Genomic DNA, 19900 nt, shown 5'->3' with positions numbered 1-19900 from the left:
TGCCTGAATCAGGGTCCTGACGACCTCCTCCTTCTCCTGGTAGTTCCCACTTCCCAGTGGTCATTGTCCACATTGTAAAAAGCACCACACTGCCAGAGAAACCCGTGAGTGGAATATCTGGTTTGGGTGAATAGAGCTGGGGGTGTGGGATGCTTACAGGTGTCTATCATATAAATGGGGGCAGCCAACCTTTAAAAACTACCTTTCTCATGGGTTTTATTAAAAAACACCACCCCGATGTTAGTTCACATTATTAGGGTCAAATGTCTGTTTAGCATTATTTTCAGTGCTAGCTGGCACTTAATTATTATATCTCTCAATGGAGGGAGAAAATATTGCATTAGGTTTTTATTATCCCTGCCATCCTATTCCCATGCAATGTTGAGTTGGCCCTAAAAAAACCTTATGTTTTGTTGGCCAGTGCTGTAAGATGCAAACATAGATAGATCATGATAAAGGGTGTGCAGGCAGCATGGGTTGCAGAATAGAAGCACTTGTCGCCATAATGGTACGTTCTGATACACCCCAGAACAGCAATCCAAAAACACACCCACACCCAAAAAAACCCTGAAGCCAGACATACACATAGGTTGTCAATCAAAACATATAATAACCCTGAACCAGAGTCAGCAACAGTCTGAACAAAACATGACAACAGTCCAAACAGAAGATATGTAGCACCTGACCCATAGTAGCTGCACCACACCCAATGCTATGCACACACAGAGAGCCTTAAACAGGAACATTGAGTTCAGGGAGCAAGAACCAGGAAACAAAACAAAAACAAAATAAGCAGGAAGCAGAGAGGCAACATATGCACCAGTCATCACACTATCGTATCCCCTTACACCTTGAGTATAACCAAGAGCACTTCAGTCCAGAAATTACTGGACATATTGGACATAACCACCAGGTTGGAATGGATCCTGTAAGAGCCATTACAATCTATCCAACAGGGTGTGAGCAGCGTCAGCTTTGGGATTGATCAGGTTATGTTTTGATGGATAACTGAGTCCTTCCATCACACCCACTCAAGTCTGCTTCTGAGATGAAACTATGGAAGGAAACCATCTTGTGCAGTGAGCAAAAAACTTGTAATGTTGGCAGCCATGACAGTATCACTGTGGGCATTAAAACTGTGAGAGGCAAGTGGGCATCTCACCATGTGTGGATTCCCCCAAGGCTGATGCTTGGGCCCATGTTTGAGACCTACGATCCCTCACATCTTCACCTAGGGTGACCAGATGTCCCGATTTTATAGGGACGGTCCCGATACTTGGGGCTTTGTCTTATATAGGCACCTATTACCCCCCACCCCTGTCCCGATTTTTCACACTTGCTGTCTGGTCACCCTATCTTCACCCGCAAAATTCAGTCTGATTGCCTGGGAGGATAAAAATCCCCTGACCTGTCCCAAAATCACAACAGCTTAGCACCCCTGTTTGAAAGGCAATAACAGCCCTTATAGGGTCTATTACAAGGTATTGGTGTGTGTGTCTTTCTCCTGTCACAGCTTCCTCAGAGCTCAGGTGGGTGCTGTATGTTGAAATGCCAGTATTATCACCCCAAACACTCAAAAATCATGAAGCCCCAAAAATGCATCAGATTGGCTTGAAAACTATAAGATTTCTTAGAAAAATCATAAATGTTAGGTTCCTTTTATTTCCTTATGGTTCATTAGCCTTTAGTTTGTATTCGGGTCTCCTTTGCAAGCTTTGCTCTGCAACCATAAAGGCTAGCAAGTTAATTTCTCCTTTAATGAAAGCTGAGATTCTCTTGTAGTCAATTGCCTCCAGTAGCTGGAGCTTTAAGCAAAATATCAATTACAGTGAGACTCATGCTAAAATTGCAAGAGCTGGCAACACAAACTCCTACAGAAACAGAGGAACCACTTTGCTCTAATTCTCTTAGGCTACAATGACCTATCAAATCAGTATATCAACAGAAATAAAGCAAAAAAGGTTGGGGATTGGTTGGTTTGTTCGTTCAAAGTGGGTTTTGCTATGTCATAATAAAGACCAATGGTTTAAATACAGGTCAGACAGTCAGTTAATAATTGTAGTAGATATTAAAGGTACAATTCCAGCACCACAATGGCCTTCAGGCCTTTGGCTGCAAATAGAGCTGGACTGAACACACAGGAAATACTGTATTTAGAGACGGATTTTTAAGATTGATTAGCATCTGGAGGATGGAACTCACCAATTCGATTAACCTAAAATGCTGTGACTACATAAACAAGTGAAGAAAATGGAAGCTGCTGGGTGTTCAGCACTTGAGAATCATGAGGTGCCTAAATATAGATTTAGGAGCCTACCTTAAGGCATCCATTTTTTAAAACTCTTGGCCTTATACCATGGGTGCCCAAAAGAATGGAGGACCCAATCTCCAGCAAAGTACTTAAGCATGGGTTTAAGTGCTTTTCTGGTTTGGAGTCAGAATCCCTAACTCATTATTAAAGGGGAACACAAAGAGCTCATAAATAGAAACTTACTATGCTACAACACAGACTGGTTTGTGATGGCACCTACATCCCCTAGGAAGGAACGTCACCTACTGAGCAGATAACCTAGAGTCAGATACCAAGATACACCTTTTAGTGGTATTCAGGGGACTGAAGGCATGGGTTTCCTATTCATATGCATGTCTGACAGCTATATCAGACCAAGTTCCCTTCCATAAGGGCTTGGTCCTCTCAGCTTAACCTAGTGGTCCCCATAGGTGAAGTTTCCATATGCTAAAAGATGATGGGCAAGATTTTTCAGCTACACCAGTGCAAACCCATGGAAATCAGTGGGTAAACAGAACACTGATAAAAATCTTTATATTACAACCCACATTCTGTGTATGCTACATGTTATACAGAAGAGCTATTTTAGAGAGTTTTTAATTTGGACTATTTTTTATTCCTCTGACTTCAAAACCATGCATCATAGTTAACATGTATCCACTGTACAGAGTTCAGAGTGACAAACATTAAAACTGAAATCTAAAACACCTCTAAAATAGTTTTTCTGTACATAAAAGTGTCAACTTTAGAGCCACATACATCAGGATAGCCAAGACAAGAAGCAAGTTGTGTGTGTGTTCTACTGGGTTGCTGGGGAACTTCCTTTTCCAAATGATATCAGGGCTCCAGCTTTTATCTCTCATGGGTAATGATATAGACATTTAACCTATCATCACTGGTGCGAGACTGAATATTGCCCATATTGGGCCTTGGGCCAGTATAATGGGAGGGAGAAGTGAATTCCACATTTGAGAGACAAAAGGGAATACTTTTGTGGAGGTTGGCGTCTGTAAAAACTAAGGGGAGTTGAAGACAGAGTACAGGTGACGCGATCAAAGATACATGAGAATTGCAGCTTATCACATGGCTTCACAATTTGTTACATCCATAGCACTAGGATATATTTTAAGTGTATGTATTTTTTATATAAAATGCATGAATATGTAGAATGAGAATGAAAAAATATCTGTATTGGAAGGGCAGCACCTCCCAGCCTTAAGGCCTCAACTTCTAGCAAGTTCCACCATGGATCTGAAAGTCGTTAGAGTTGAGCATTTCTCTGAAAGGACCCCTGACCACAACCTCCACTCTTTTGCAAGTGACTGAAATGACATGTAGTTTTTGCACGACAACACAGTTTAAATTCTGAGTGTTCCAGTGTATGATTTTAATTGTATCACTCTCTTAAATCAGGAACGGGGGGGCGGGGGGGAATCCACAGTACATAGATTTTGAAGCTCAAGATGATCAATACAAATATTAAAACAAACCAAGGGCTTAGCACATAGAAAAATTCAAGACACCTCTTGGTATGCAGAAAAATTTAGAAACATACCTTAAACAGGGGGAGTTTTATCAAAGACCCAGTGCCTATGGTACTCATATAAATTCTCTTTCTTTTGTTCCTGCAGGGTTCCAAAGACTAAAAAAAGAAAATACAAAGCAGAGGAGGCACCACTGAGTGAATGCAACAGTGTTTTATTAATCCATGTGATTAATCCAGCATGCTGAGGAAGATTCTTTACAGAATCAAAACGTTCATGTTTTTGATCCACATGGATTAAGGAAACACTGTTGCATTCACTCAGTGGTGCCTCCTCCGCTTTGTGTTTTGGTTTTATTCTTTGGAGTCCTGCAGGAACAAAAGAGGGAGCATTTATATGTGTACAGCAGCATGGAGACTTTGATAACACCCCTTCCTGAAGGATGCTTCCTGAATTTTTCTGAGAGCTCAGCCTCCTGTTTGTATTTGCATCATTCCCCCAGATAAACCAAACTACTATCAAATAATAAAAAGCTCTCTCTGCCGGCTCATGAAAGGCAGTTGTGCTGCTGTGTGGGTGGACTGTAAATCAGCCTGTTGATGCCCGCATAAAGCAGTCAGACCATAATTATCTGGGACAACTAACTCAAAAATGTATTTTGGAAAAACAGCATCTTCCACAAAGAGCAAGCCTACAGACTTCTTTCTGACCGAGCAAAAGGCTTCAGGCATCAAGGACGCTGAAATGTTTCGGGCCTCATGGCAAAGCATGAGCTTCCATCCAACCTTGTTCAGCAATGTTCTAACGCATGTGTTTACCTTTTTATTTGCTTAAATGTGTCACTGTATAGGGGCCTGAGCTCTCTCTTGTTAAACACAAAACTGAGTGAGTGAGACTGCAAGTTTCCCTGGTTATTTGTAGCTAATTTTAATCTGATTCAGAACCCAGTAGAATCAACTTTGCTTGAGCCAGAGACATATGTCCAGGAAACCTTTTTTTTTTTCTCCTCTCCACTTTACCAGGAATCAGGAAATAAGCATGCCATATGCAACAAACTATCTCCAAAAATGTGGGAGATCATTTCCTCATATGTGTCTGACAGCAGGAACACTTTGCTACATTCTCAACAGCCATCAACTGACTCCACCTCTGTTTCAGAATCTTATATAAAGCCTTCAAGCTAGTCTTCATGATTCTCCACTGATTTGTTCCCTTCACACATCTCTTTAATGTAATTTCTTCTTATTTTTCATCTTATTGCTACTTTTATCAAAATATACCATCATAAGAATTTGGCTGAATTTTATGCTACCTAGACTTGGAATGTGGAATAGATATGTATGGTTTTGAATAAAAAGACTAACTCCATCAGTTGATGGCAAACTAAATGACTGTATGAACTCTAGAATGCATTGATGTAGCAAGGTATCTCATGTCAAAACACGCACACGTGTGTATGCGCGCGCACACATTAATATCTTCTTTCTTTTCTGTATCTTCCTGCATCCACAGATGCATAGAGAGTCCACCAATTTCTACCATTTATTTCAGTCTTGTGCTGGTATGTTCAGGTTTCTGAGTGTCACGTTGGTGAATTTGACTTCTTTTTCTCTGTTCTGCATTTCGCTAGGTTGCCCTCTCTCTGTTTCTTTCCAGGTGGCATCCACGTTATCACTTGCCGTGGAAGTCTTGGTGGCATGTCCTAAATACATGCATCATTGTCTCCTTACCATATTTGATACTTTAGATTGGTTTGCTCTGCGTAGAATTTCTGATATTGCAAGAAACTCTAATGAACTCTGACGAACTTCTGCAGGCATTTATTTTGGAATGAGTGGAACTTATCAATTTCTGTTGTAGATGTCTATGACTCTGCCTCATAAAGGAGGACAGACATGATGCCAGTATTAAAAATCTGTACATATGTATCAGTGCCAATGTTGCTACTTTCAAACATTTTCAAGTGCATGAAAGTTGTTTGGTGCTTTTGATATTCGTTGCTTGACATCTAGCATGATGTTACCATCATTGCATATCTCAGTCCCCAAATAGGTAAAATGACTTCCTCTAGTGTTTTGTCATCCACTCTGATAATTACTTTTGGGACAGTAATGGCCATATAATTTGTCTTCCCCTTGTAGATAAACCAACCAACTTGTTTTGCTGTACCTGCCAAAAGTTGGGTCTTTTCTTCCATTAAGTGATGTGTTAAACTACACAAGACAATGTCATCACCACAAATGAGGTCATCCTTTATCATTTGCTCATCATGCTTTATCATTTGTCCATAAAATTCCTCGGTTGCCTTCCGCAGTTACTTTCCTCACGCCAAGTCAATAACCAGTGCAAACAAGAGTGGGGACATAATACACCCTTGTGTTATTCCAGTTGTCACTGCAAACCATGAGCTGATGATGTCACCATCTCTGACTGCACATTCATCTTTATCATATAGATCAGGGACTGGCAACCTTTGGCACGAAGCCCATCAGGGAAATCTGCTGGCGGGCCAGGATGGTTTGTTTATCTGCAGTGTCGACGGGTTCGGCCAATCACAGCTCCCACTGGCCGCAGTTCGCCGTTCCAGGCCAATGGGGGCTGCGGGAAGCAGTGCGGGCCGAGGGATGTGCTGGCCACCGCTTCCCACAGCCCCCATTGGCCTGAAACGGCGAACCGCGGCCAGTGGGAGCTGCGATCGGCTGAACCTGCGGATGCTGCAGGTAAACAAACTGTCCCAGCCTGCCAGCAGATTTCCCTGACAGGCCGTTTGCCAAAGGTTGCCGATCCCTGATATAGATCCTTGATTATGCTAATTATTTTTGCTGGTGTTCCATAGTACACCATAATTTTCCAAAGACTGTCTCTGTGCATGCTATCAAAAATCTTCTGAAAGTCTATAAAATTTATCACAAGAGGTGTTTGCCATTGTACACTTTGTTCTATAATATGTTTAAGAACAATATTATGCTCTGCACCTGATCTCCGTGGTCTAAAACTGCTTGTTCCTCTAGAAGTTGAAGTTCTATTTGTTTCTTGATACATTCCAGGATAATGTTGCACATGATTTTCCAGGCACTGAGAGTAATGTGATTCCTCTCTGGTTATTCACCCCTATTTGGCAATTTTACTAGAAGGCGCTCTTCCACTCGGTTGGCTTCTTTTCTTCATTTCATATCCCATCCAAAAACACAAGGAAAGTCTGGAGGGCTGTTTCATCACTTGCTTTAAGCATCTCTCCAGTAAATGTTACCTTCTCCAGCTGCTTTCCCATTTTTGAGTTTACTGATGGCTTTTCTAACTTCTTCCATTGTAACATCTCCTAAATCAATACCAAGCTCTAGTGGTAGGTCTTCATCACATATTTCTAGTAGTTTGCTTGGGCTTAGTTTATTTAAAACAGCCTGAAAATGTTCTAACCATCTCTTCCTTTGTTCTTCTTCTGTGCTAACAGTATTTCCATTTGCATCATTAATAGGGCCTCCAGTACTTAGTACTGCTAAATTTCCTGTTGGCTGCTGGATTGTCTTATACAAGGTTGTAAGGTCATCTTTGGCTAGCATCTTCAGCCTCTTGACATTCTCTGTCACTGTATGGCCTTTTATTTCTTCTAGCACCACTTTTTAACTCTCTGTCTAGACTTCTGTATACTTCTTGCCCCTGCTTATCTCTTCACATGTCTTAGCATTCATGAGTTTTTGCTTTACACTTCTCTTTTGCACTGCTGCCCAAGTAGCATTGTTAATCCATTCTTCCCTTTTAGATTACACTGTTATTTGAACTGTCTTTGCACTTTCTAGATATCACTCGCTGATGTTTTCCCACAGAGCAGTGATGTCTTGGTTTGCTTCAGTTAACTCCATTAGAACACTGAACCTGTTCTTCAGTTCAAGCTGAAAAGCACTTTTAATTCCACAATGTTCATGCAGTCTTTTTTTTTTTTAACATTCTTCATAGTCTTTAACTTTCACTTCAATTTAGCGATACAAAGATTATGGTCACTTGCCTATCTCCACTTTCCTAGAGTAGATGATGATCTTATTTGCTTCTCTAACGTGTATTTAGTTCAAACCTGTCCATCTATACCAGGGGTTCCCAAACTTGGTTCACGGGTTTTTCAGGGTAAGCCCCGGGCAGACCATGAGATGCTTTGTTTACCTGAGCGTCCGCAGGTACAGCCGCTTGCAGCTCCCAGTGGCCACGGTTCGCCGTTCCCGGCCAATGGGAGCTGCGGGAAGCGATGGATTTGACCAATGCCTGTCCTTCTTCACATGAAATTGATCTCGTTTGACACTACTGCATACCAATATGGTTTCTGGTGTTTGTTTCTGTAGTAGGTTTCTTTTTACATGGTGGGGTTACCAGGCCATGCACAACCTTAGGTCCATGGCTCCTTGTTCATTTTTTGGAGCTGACAAGATGTGGACACTTCCTCATCTGCCACCCAGGGGACATGCTTGGTAGCTCTGGATGCCTCAAGACACTATCACCTGGCATTAGCCACTGTTGGAAGACAGGATACTGGGCTAGATGGACCTTTTGATCCAGTATAGCCGGTCTTATGTTGTCATCATGTGTTACACTCAAAATCTATATTAAGTTGCAAAGTCAAGCTCTGAAAAGTTTGGAAATACCAGAGTTAAGGGTGTCTGTGCAACCTTAATGCAGGCCCCCTTGTGCATATGCATCATGAGTCCATCCTTAATGACATGATCACATACTTTTTCCACAAGACCCTGGCCTCATTCAATGAATAGGCAGTTATTCAATTTTCTTTTGCCTTACTCATTTAATGTGTGCCCCACCCAGGGCCTTGTTTAACGTATACAATCCAAACCCTGCTCTGAATACAAAATTATTAATTTCCTCATGAGCTTTTCTATGGCGCTCATCACTACAGTATCTAAGTGCTTCACAAAGGATAATGAATTTATCTTCACAGTACCCCTGTCAGATAAGGAGGTGGTATTATCACTATTTTACACGTGGGGAACTGAGGCACAGACATGAAACCCAAAATTATCAAGTGTCTGCTAATTTTGAATATCCAGTTGGGAGGCCATGCGCCTGATTTTTCAGAGTTCTTAGGATTTTATATCACTTTCTAATGTTCAGATTGAGCTCAGTTGCAGCTATGGGTTCTCAGCACTTCTTCAAAGTAGACCTCTGGGTCTCAAATCGGACACTCAGAAAATGAGGAATACACAAGTAGTAACCCCCTGTGAAAAGTTTGATTTAAGTGTCTTGACTGGCATAGGAATGCTGTATCAGAGGAAAGGATAGAATCCAATGTCCCAGGGTGGCATACAACTACCTTAACCACAAGACCATCCTTTCTCTTTCTGCAGTTCTCTGCAAACATTCACTCTCTTTCATTCACGACACACCTTACAACTTCTGCAAAAAACAAAGCAGGAGTCCTACCAGCAACAGTCTTCTTCACTACACAACCCTGATTTGTACCCAGAGTACGGGCATCCAATCCACCGAATGAAGCAAAGGTCCTCAGGGGAAAATAGTATGTGGGTCATGTAACTAAAGTCTACCATCATGCTTAGAAACAGGGGGCCCAATTAAAGTGGCACATGCAGCCTTATTTCTGGCATTTCCTAACTTTTGAGTGCTTAACTTCACAGCCTTGATAATGTTCTTTTAATATAGGGTGGCTGTGTTCTCGTTTTGTTTTTAATGTAATTTTCTTGAAATTACTTAAGACTTGAAAAAAAAAGAACAAACTTTCATATGTAGAACCCTACTGACCCTCCCAAATGGTTCATCAGCTGGGTTGGGATCTTCAGATCCAAAGCACAGTCCTCTAACCACTTGAGCTAACAAAGTAGGAGGCTGTTATCTTCTATGTGCACCTGCTGCTAGAGGGCGATGGAGACACAACTTTGCCAGTGGGTTTCACAGCTATTTGCTAAATAGTAAAGGAATGTTGAGACTCGGGAATCCAGGGTCCAATTCCAGGTTCTGTATGGGGTGTGTGCACTAATGGATATGGACCACTCTCTATGTCCCCTGCTGCTCCTATTCCCTGTTTGCCCACTAGGGTGACCAGATGTTCCAATATTTAACCCTTTGTCCCGTGTCCCGAACAAGGTACAATCGGGACGCCATTTGTCCCAATATTCAAGTAAGGAAGCGAGCGGGAAGGAGGCGCTGACCCCATGGGTGCTCCGGGGCTGGAGCACCCCTGGGGAAAAATTGCAGCCAAGCTCCCTCCTACTCGCCTCCTTCTCCCCCCTTCCCCCAGTGCGCCACGTCCCCGCTCCTCCCCCCTCCAGTGCTTCCCCCTGCCTAACAGCTGTTTGGCAGTCCTTAGAGCTTTCCAGGAGGGAGGGGGGAGGAGCGGGGATGCAGCACACTCAGGGGAGGAGGTGGAGAAGAGGCAGGGCAGGAGTGGGGATGTGGGGGAAGGGGATGGAATGGGGGCGGGGCGAAGGCAGTGCAGAGGTGGGAGGCAGGTGAGCACCCACCCGGCAGAGGGGAAGTCGGCGCCATAGGGATGAGTGGCGGGCAGGAGGGTGAAGAGGCAAGTGGCAGGCAGGCGAGCGAGCGGGCGGGGAGGCGAGCTGTGGGTGGGGGACTAAGGAGGGACGCAGCAAGCCAGCAGCAGGCTGGGGGATGAGGAAGGGTGTGGTGGGGGGGGCCCGAGTGGGGAGGGGGCAGGACCTGGGGCAGAGTGGGGGCAGAGCCTGGGAGAAGTGGGGGTGGACTGTGGGCGGGACTGATGGCACCTCAAAGTGTCCGGTATTTTAGTGTGGTGATCTGGTCACCCTATTGCCAGCTCCTGCCCCCCCCCTTTCCTGCTGTTCTCTCCCCTGTCTCCTGCCCAGACAGGGTGATAGCAGCCCAATCACCCCTCCAGACTCATGACCATCCCTTCACCTCACCTCCTCCCCCTCCTTCTGCTGTTGCCCTTCCCCCCCCCCATGGTCCTTTTTCCCACTCCCTGGTCCTCTGCCCTCTCTGCTCCCGCCCCAGTGCCCTAATCCAGGTTCTGCTCCTAAACCCTCTCCCCTTCAGGCTCCTATCCTCTTTTCCCCCAACCCCGAGCTCCTACCCCTTTTACCATGTCCCCTGACAGAAACACACTTCCTCTTTCCCTTCCTCCCCTGTTGTCCACCCCTAGGCACTAAAGTCAGGCAGCTTCCTCCCTCTAATCCTTACTACCTGGAAGCCAGCAGGGTGAGCACTGAGAGCCCAGGAGAAACTTTCTCCATGCTCTAAACTCCTGTGCCTGTGGCCACAGTGACCTAGGCAGCTGAGAAGAGCAGTTGCAGAGCAGAGCTCAGCCCCTCCAGTCTTGGGCTGGAGCATGTTCAGTCACTCTGTAGGGATGGTGCATGTAAAGTCTAGGTTGCCACCCAGCTGGTTTTTGTTGTGCCTTGTCAGTTAATCATGAAAACGTGCCAGATTTTTTTCACACGGCACCAACATTCCCTCTGTAAGCTGGCCAGTCATGCAGTGATCTTGTAATTACCAGCAAGCACACGTTGCATGGCTGGGAGCAGAGCATGACCAGCCCAGCACCCAGGTCCTGCTCTGAGTGCCAGGCCCTCAACAAGCTGCAGTGGCTCCTTCCAGCACTGGGGACCAGGAATTGGGACAGACCGAGGCTCGCCAGCAAGCTGGCGTTGGAAACAGGGACTGGGGTCGGGTAGGTAGGGGCTCCTGAGAGGGGGTGGGTGTAGGGGGTAGTGGGAAGGTAAGAAGAAAAGAGGCCTTCAACTGCCCCGAATCCCCCACCTGCACTGCTGCCTGAATGGGGGGGAGCAGAGGGGTAGAGGAAGGTCAGGCTGGTGGGGACAAGCAGTGCATCTCAGAGGTGGCAACCCTACAATCTGGCCACATGTAGGAGCTGTAAGTGGATGGGGCATGCTCTGTGAAGGCAGAATTTTGCTGCCAAATTCCAACAAGTTTCCACTGAGCGCATGTGAACTGGGATTTTTCAGACATCTACAACTGCCAAATGGGAGTGAGTTTTTCAGGAAGAAAACAAAAGGCACATTCTTGTCACCAGCATGATCTCCCCTTCCCCCCCGCCCTCTCCCCACACACCAAATTCTAAGTCCCTATTACAATAAATTGTTTTTAACATGGGCAAAACAACATATTTTCCCTTTTTCAGAAACAGATTAGCCATTTGAACTTAAACTTCAAAAACAAAACAAACAGAAAACAAACAAACAAAATGGCCTGAGACAAACACCCAACATAAAACATTTCAGTCCAAACTGTTAAAGTTTGGCAACGTTATAAGATCCTGTTTTCAGTTGCTTACAGTAGGAAGTGTTGGGCAAACTTTACTATAGGCATTGCTACCTGTGACGCCTATAATGAAAGAGCACAAAAATAGCAGCAACAACATACAGTAATTTAACCTTTATTTTGCATTACATCAGCCTCCATACATGACTTGCACATTAATAAAGAAAAAATGCATACGCATATTCATCTAAGAATTTACAAAAAGAACTGTATACACTTTTAAACTCACATATTTTTCAAAAGCATTCCTAGCCATCCCCGTGGATCAACTGATTTTTATATTTCACTGGTTATACCAGGGTCTTTCCCCTCTGATGCACAGTTATTTTGGAATGATATGTTTATATACAGTATGGGAGCATTTCAATGCATGGTCAACTAATTCTCTGCTATAGAACACTTACTAGCTAATTATCTACAAACACAGAAGGCATATTTGATTTTTCAGGTATATTACTGTGGTAGCTAGGCTTATGTAATGTTTGGTCTGTAATCTTCAAAATACTTTCCAGAAAAATCTCAAAGATCGCTCAGTCTGGGAAATGTAACAGTTAAACTTTATTTCATATTCAGACCAAATAGCCTTAATGTAGAAACTCTCCATATTCTTCATGTGTTTTCCAGACACCTATTGTTAAATAGTTTCCACTTAGATTTGAAGAATTTGAGACAGTTCCTAAATTTGAGCCTCTTAAATTGAGACTCCCTGTGATGAATCTGTGCCCTTTATGCGCAATCATTTGAGATAAACTGTAGCCCTTAGTATATAGGGAGGAATTTCCACAGCACTTGGCATTTGGCCTCACACCAATTCTCCTTTGAAGCTGAAGACTATAGAGAAAATGTCTGACTCCCTGCTGAGTAAACATTTGACCCTAGACTACTGGGAAGAGACAAACTAGAGCTTCTGCTTTTCAGAGACAGCTAAAAGGTTACACAACCCCTCCTGCAGAGTCCTAACAACTCAAGGCAATATTCTTAAGTAGGTCGTGTAGGCTGAGATGTCGTCATGGCTCTTTCAAAGACATAGGACATAGTATTCATGAAAATCAATATGACATGTTTCTGGTGCACTTGCAGCCCATCCTGAAGACAGTGAGATTTTATGCCAAAGTCATACAAACATACCAAGAAAACATTAAGAACAAGAAGTCTACTGGCAGACTGACCTGATACATTATAGGACAACAACAGTTCAAAAGGCAGATATGTACACCTGAAAAAAAAAACTGGGAATTGGGTCAATCAATGCTGTATTTTTGTTGTATAATGAGATCCACTGGCTGAGAGTTGAAGTTAGACACATTTAAGCTGGAAATATAGCACCGATTTTTAACAGTAAGAGTGGTTTAACCATTGGAACAGATTACCAAGGAGAGATTCTCTGTCACTTTGAATCTTTAAATCATGACTCCATGTCTTTCTAAAAGTTATGCTTTAGTTCATCCACAAATGATTGGTTTAATTCAGGAGTTGTTGGGTGAAAGTTAATGGACTATGCAAGAGGCTGAACCAGACTATCACAATAGCCCCATCTGGCCTTAAATTTTATTAATCTATTTGGGACGTTAACAGCTCCCCAAAAGTGGTATCCTACGTACCCTCACATCTTTAATGGTGAGAAGTAAGTGTGTGGAATTAGTTGTCAAATTCTATTTTGGATCATCTACAATTGTTGCCATTTAGAAATAATACAGTCTAAATTTTTGTTTGGAATATACAGGACTGATGTTGATTATTGAAATACTATACCATTGGATTGTACTGTCACCAGGTACAGTACCAGAATTAAATGACAAAAAGTGTGGTTATAGCAAATAATGCACTTCTCAGGTATACTGTGGGCCTGCAAGAAAATATTTTTTTCAAAGTTATTGTACTTAAGAGTATATATTCTGTGTGAGTGTGCAATACAACAGAATGCACAAAGTAGTACTACGTCTTGATTTTCTCTCTTACATTCTCCATTATACTTTTGGAAACAAAGTGAGATGACAACAGAGGTTCGCATTTGTATTGCTGACAACTGAAAGGTTTTATAAGACTATTATTTAAAGCACAAATATTTTACCTGAATCTCTCCAGGTGTTTCTCTGAGTTGGGAAATTTTTCTTGTTTTGACTCATCTGTTTGACTGGAAAGCCCCGGAACTTGGTGCTGAGCATCTGGGGAGACTCAAGGATTCCAGGTGAAATTTTCATATGAGCTGTAAACCTGGGGCATAGTAATGAAGGTCTCTCATGGTGACGATTGTGCTGGGGAAAGAAAAACAAGAGTCAGAATCCACCAGTCCTCTGTGTGTGCAGAAAAAGCCACCACCCTGCTATTAAACGGATTAAGCCAACAGCAACAAATGAAAGGGTGGAGGAATCGCCAGTATTTTCTAGCTCATTTTCCATTCTTTATATTCTAAGAACTTGAAGTTGAGACCCTCTACATACAGGAAAGAAAACCAAGTATTGGTTTGAGGAATATACATTAGAACGAATGTCATTAATTGTCATGTAAGAGAATTCGTTTTCTGTTAAAGATTTGTTTTTAAAGTACTGTAGGCTGGGCCATTTAACATTCTCACTTGGTTACGCAGCAGAGCCCAGGCTAATAGCTGAGCACACACTCCTGCACCCAGATTAGATGAAACTCCATGTTTGTACAGGGGGTTCTAGCTAATGCTTTTGCTTACAGGCTTGGGGATCAAATGAGGGCAAACAGCAGCAGAACATAGGAGTCTATAGTTCACTAGCAATTGGGGTAATTGTTTTACAAGTTCTAAATGTTACCCCATCTCAATAGCTGTGTAGATTTTAGGAGCTGATGCTTTTATGGAATACAGATATAAGGACTATGTCTTGTCTAATTGGCCTTCATATTGTTTGCAATTGGAGAATTTGTTTTGGCTTTTGCTGGACTAACATTTATCAGATTTACTGACCCAGAGTCATAATCCTGCAAATAACTTTGTGCATGGGCCACTGCAGCCACACAAAGTCTCATTCACTTCCATTACTTGCAGGTTCAGGAGGATGCTGGTTACCGATTTGGTAACCTCACCCAGCCACAAACGAACTCCAGACTAGAGCTCTCCTCCCATCTCAAATGGACTCCATCTACCCAGGATTGAATGGAATGAGATCTTGTATCTTTACTGTTCCTTAATGGTGAACTGTCAGGATAAAAATCCTATGGTCCTAATTGTTCTCTCCGTTTTCTTCTGTGCAGCCCCTCACACTTGGGAAGCGCTCCCCATAAACATACACAAAACTACCTCCTTGTCCTCCTTCACACTCTCCATTGCTGTGCTGCCTACAAAAAGTTGACATCAGCTGGACAACTGGTGTACAAAGATCAAAACCTATGGTACTGACCAATATTGTCTCATTGTTTCCTTGTCTCCTTTCCCCATCTGTTTGTTGTATCTTGCCTTATACTCTTTGGGGCAGGGACCAGCTTTTTGTTCTTTGTATGTACATCACATAGGACAACTGGGCTCTGTTCCATGCCTAGGACTCATAGGTCCGACCACAATACAAATAAATAATAAACAATAATAATCATAATTTTAAACAATGAAATAGACTAGCTAGTTTCTAGTCAACTTCACTTTCATGTTCTCATATACTAACACAACGCTGAAATGTGAGAGCTGTGAACTCTGCAGGACAATACTTGTTTCTTTAAAATAACAAGTATTACATATATTTCTTCACCTCCTCAATTTCCTTTATGGCTTAAAGGTTATAATGTTGTTGATAGACAAATGCTACCTATGTTTAATTGATATCCTCGAGATCAGCACATGTGAAGCAACAATGTGGACAATGCAGAGATTCCAGAGTATTGTAGATTTCTTGCTAAATGGGTCCAAAAAAGTGAGGATATCCAGTGAAAAAGGAGTGATTTATGAACCCTTATTATTCTTTCTGTGTTATTCCAACTTTCCTCAAACCACAATGAAAAATGACAATAGTACTCAAACTTTATATTTCATGTTTGGGGTTGTTGTTTTTTGCTAATGCATTGATATTTTTACAAAATACAGGTTTAAAGCTCCTGTTAAACTGTAATCTGAAATACAAGGTAATCTATGGATTTATGAACCGAGACTTCATAATAAATGACACAGTGAAAGAAGAGTGAGAACTGTAAACCTAAACAAGGCAGTTAACAATTGACAGGAATTTGCATTCCCTGCATTTAAAGCAATTTGTCACTTCCATGAATCTGAAGAAGTGGGGTTTTTACCCATGAAAGCTTATGCCCAAATAAATCTTTAGTCTTTAAGGTGCCACCGGACTCCTTGTTGTTTTTGTCACTTCCAGTTTCACATAACTTGCCTAGATTCAGCATATGGAAATTGTGAACTGCATAGACTATCTCTAGCTTTCTTTTCATTGTTGATACATTTTCCCCTAAAATGATAAATTACAGTTAAAAGCCATAGACTAGAAAAAGGTCACATGAGACGTTACAACTGATTAGGTTCATAGCCAAAAAAATTCAAAGCAAAATGGAGTTCTGAACTTTTTCAATGAAGGGTAGTCTCAAAATTGATGTATAGAGTATTAAACCATTATTGCTATAAGTCTAGTTATGCAACTTTTTATTGTATTATTCAAAAAAACTCTGTTTCCTCGAGGTCAAAAGTTTTATTTCTTTGAGTCCCATATTTCAGTTCTTATTGTTGTGATTCTTTTGATGTGCACAAAGTAGACTCTAGCTGGGAATCAGGGTTAGAACTGCCAGTGCTAGCAATGCTTAGTGTTTAGAGGTTCCCAAATTTTTACAAAGCACTCACATTTTCAGCAGGTATAGAAACACAGTTTTTACCATCACACATAAAGCACATTATTTAGCTACAAGTATATTTGAAAAAGAAATGCAATCAGATTTCAAATTTAACAATGACATTATTTTTCAGTGTGTTTTATGCAAAATTTATGAGCAGACTAGAAAGAAGTATGGAACTTTTAGGGGTTAAATGTGACTCATTGTAAAGAACGCGCCCTTTTCAATAACACTTCTCTTTTGATTAACTAAAAGCCAGGCCTTATATATTATACACAATCCTCTTTTTAAACAAGGCAGACTCCCACACCACAAAGATACTAGAACAGTAAATATTGATTTACTTGACTGATGGTACACCTCATGCTACCCAGACCACTCGAGCATCTGCTTGTTACCACAAGCTATTCCCTTTGTCAAGGAATAAAGCAAAGTGGCGTTATGTGCTATCGGTTGTGGATTGCAAATACTTAAATACATTTCTCAGAATGAAAGGTACCTTCTTTTGATTTTTTTAAAGTGTTTGCTTTAGCCCCATACACACTCCTAGCACCTGTACTTTTCAATTGTTGGTTTGCCAAGATCACTGTGGTTTTCTTGCTGGCTTCTTTATAACTGTTTATTATAAGTAAAGCATCTAGTGAAGCCATACATTATTTATTTATTTATTTATTTATTGCTAGAAAAAAAAGACAGACATGAAAACAAAACCTCCAAATCCTGGTGCAAGTTTTGCATGTACCCTGATACATAGACATAGAATATCAGGGTTGGAAGGGACCTCAGGAGGTCATCTAGTCCAACCCCCTGCTCAAAGCAGGACTAATCCCCAGACAGATTTTTGCCCTAGATCCCTAAATGGCCCCCTCAAGGATTGAACTCACAACCCTGGGTTTAGCAGGCCAATGCTCAAACCACTGAACTATCCCTCCCCCCACAAGTGCTAAATATATGATTATAAAACAAGTGTGATGTATTGGGGAAAAGGCTGGGCTTGTCCACTGTATTTAATTATTATTTGGGACGTCTTTTTCTTTTGATTTTGGGGTGGATCCAAAACCATGCTTTGCTGAAAGATCATCACAACACCACAAACTGGGCAGGCATTTACACCTGCTAAATACCTCAGAAGTGAGAGTGAGGAGGCTTTGCAGCACTGAGCACACTTTTAGTGCTCTACAGAGACTAATTAGCACTGCAAAGTGAGAGGTGCTATTCAATGGGAAAATGTTTTTTTTTCCTTTGAAAATTTGTCTCTTTTTTGACAAAACTAGAAAAGAAAAAAATCCTCCCCCCTCCCCAATTTTTCAGTTTATAATTTTTCCACACCAGCACCTGATGGGAGGAGAATCACCTAGGCTGGGAGTCGACTATTTGCCTTTCTCTGCAGGAAGACCTGCTCCCCTCCTCCCCCTCACCGCTGGCTCCCCTTCCCTCGTGGGAGGGCAGAGCCAGTAGAGCCTTCTTCCTCACCTTTTCTTCCTCACCTCCAGAGGAAAAAGGAAACTTTTCCACCTGCTGCTTCTTCTGCAGTCAGAATTTTTAGTCAACAGAATGGGCCAGTCTGGCTTTCCACAGTGGGGACAGAGGTTGGAAACACAAGGAGGTCCCCTCTTGTACTAGTTTAGATAGATTATCTGCTAATGGTGTTAACACAACACAGTCACTGTCCAACATTAAACAATGTTAAACAAGGTTCAGGATTTGGTATACAGAGACCTTAACCTACTTAGTACCATGGCAAGGACACCATTAAACAGCCTTTTAACCTTTATTAAAGATACAGAAAAGAAGGGGAAACAGTTAAAGCATTTGAAATGTAAAGTATTGAGAAAGGCTTTCATGTTAACAACATCCCCCTTTTCCCTTTAGCTGGAGAGAATCTTTAGAAGAAAACAATCTTGCTTGACAGTCTTTTAGCTGGTGTCAAAGATGATAACTGTTCATTTGGGGGAAAAGAGAAGAAGTCAGTTGAGATGGGCTGGAACTGTCATTGTTGTTGTTGTTAAAGTCAGATCCTGTTTCCTAAAAAGACTCTCACTTTGGCCTGGTCTGGTCAGGACATCTTTTAGGATCAGTTGAAGAAAGTCTGGGGTCCCAGGAGACGAAAGGGGTGGCAGCCATGATGAAAGCTTGTTCCAGTAGCCAATTTTTCTCCCCAAAGTCTCCTTCCTCAAGAACCCACAAAAGGGAGTGCTGGGCAGAATAGCCCATCCCGTCATTATTTTGTCCACCAGTTAGGCCTAGTTTCTGACCAATTTTGGTTCACTGATTTCTGTTTCCACAGTTTTCTTGCTTACCAGGCATGATCACAGTCTTTGTGTTATATCAGTAGGACTTTTTGTTTGGACTAATTCTGTCTGTTGCCCTTTTGGACCTTTTCCCATTTGTTGTTATAGGTTATCATGAGAACTTACGAACTTACACTCACTTTTTACAGCTGAGATCACTATTAGGGTAAATTTGTAGGCCCAATTATCATAACACCCCTACTGTGCGCGTGCACACCCACACTTATTTGGCTGGTTATTGGCCTGCTTTCAGACATAAAGTCCTTTCAGGTACAAGGTATCCTCCTTATTACCATTCTCTTCCCACAAGATGATGCTATGTCACTTCCCTATTTAACATCAGTGCCCAGCCTTGATGCCAATCAACAAAACCAGTGGGCTTCCTTTCCTGTTTTGGTGTACCTTACCACTGCATTTAGCAAAACCCAGCCAGAGGAGATGACACATTTATAATCTTCAATTTTCATACTGTACTAACAGACCTGATTACTTTTTTCATCAAAATGGATCGAAAAGTCTTCACTGTGCAAGGAACTTGAACCCGAAACAGGTAAGTGAGACTTGGGGAGGAATTGTTTAGAGTTATCCAAGGTGGTTAATCTAGGAGTAATGATATTCAATCAATTAAACTGAGCAAATGACTTATTAGGCTGAATATATATACATAGTCCTAATGGTGAAACTTATTAGACTGTGTTCATTAAAACAAGAGTGTGCCAAACAATTGAGAATCTGCTATAAGAAACATTACTGAAATGAAAGGGGACAGACAATGTGGC

The 19900-nt window shown here is 42.0% G+C and overlaps 1 protein-coding gene across 6 annotated transcripts in view; it reads right to left on the bottom strand.

Annotated features, from left to right (window-relative positions):
• The window catches only part of LOC101940050 (uncharacterized), a 235839-nt gene that overhangs the window by 161824 nt on the left and 54115 nt on the right, over positions 1–19900 (bottom strand). For all 6 annotated transcript variants that reach the window (XM_065565205.1, XM_065565193.1, XM_065565188.1 and 3 more), the window contains exon 3: positions 14117–14300. In XM_065565205.1, coding sequence (XP_065421277.1) covers positions 14117–14246 — 130 coding nt within the window. In that variant the 5' untranslated portion in view covers positions 14247–14300. The remainder of the gene's footprint in view (positions 1–14116; positions 14301–19900) is intronic.

The sequence above is a fragment of the Chrysemys picta genome, chromosome 1, assembly GCF_011386835.1.
Source record: "Chrysemys picta bellii isolate R12L10 chromosome 1, ASM1138683v2, whole genome shotgun sequence".
NCBI lineage: Eukaryota > Metazoa > Chordata > Testudines > Emydidae > Chrysemys > Chrysemys picta.
Note: the sequence above shows the minus strand (reverse complement) of the source record. Positions and strands in the feature narration are given on the sequence as shown.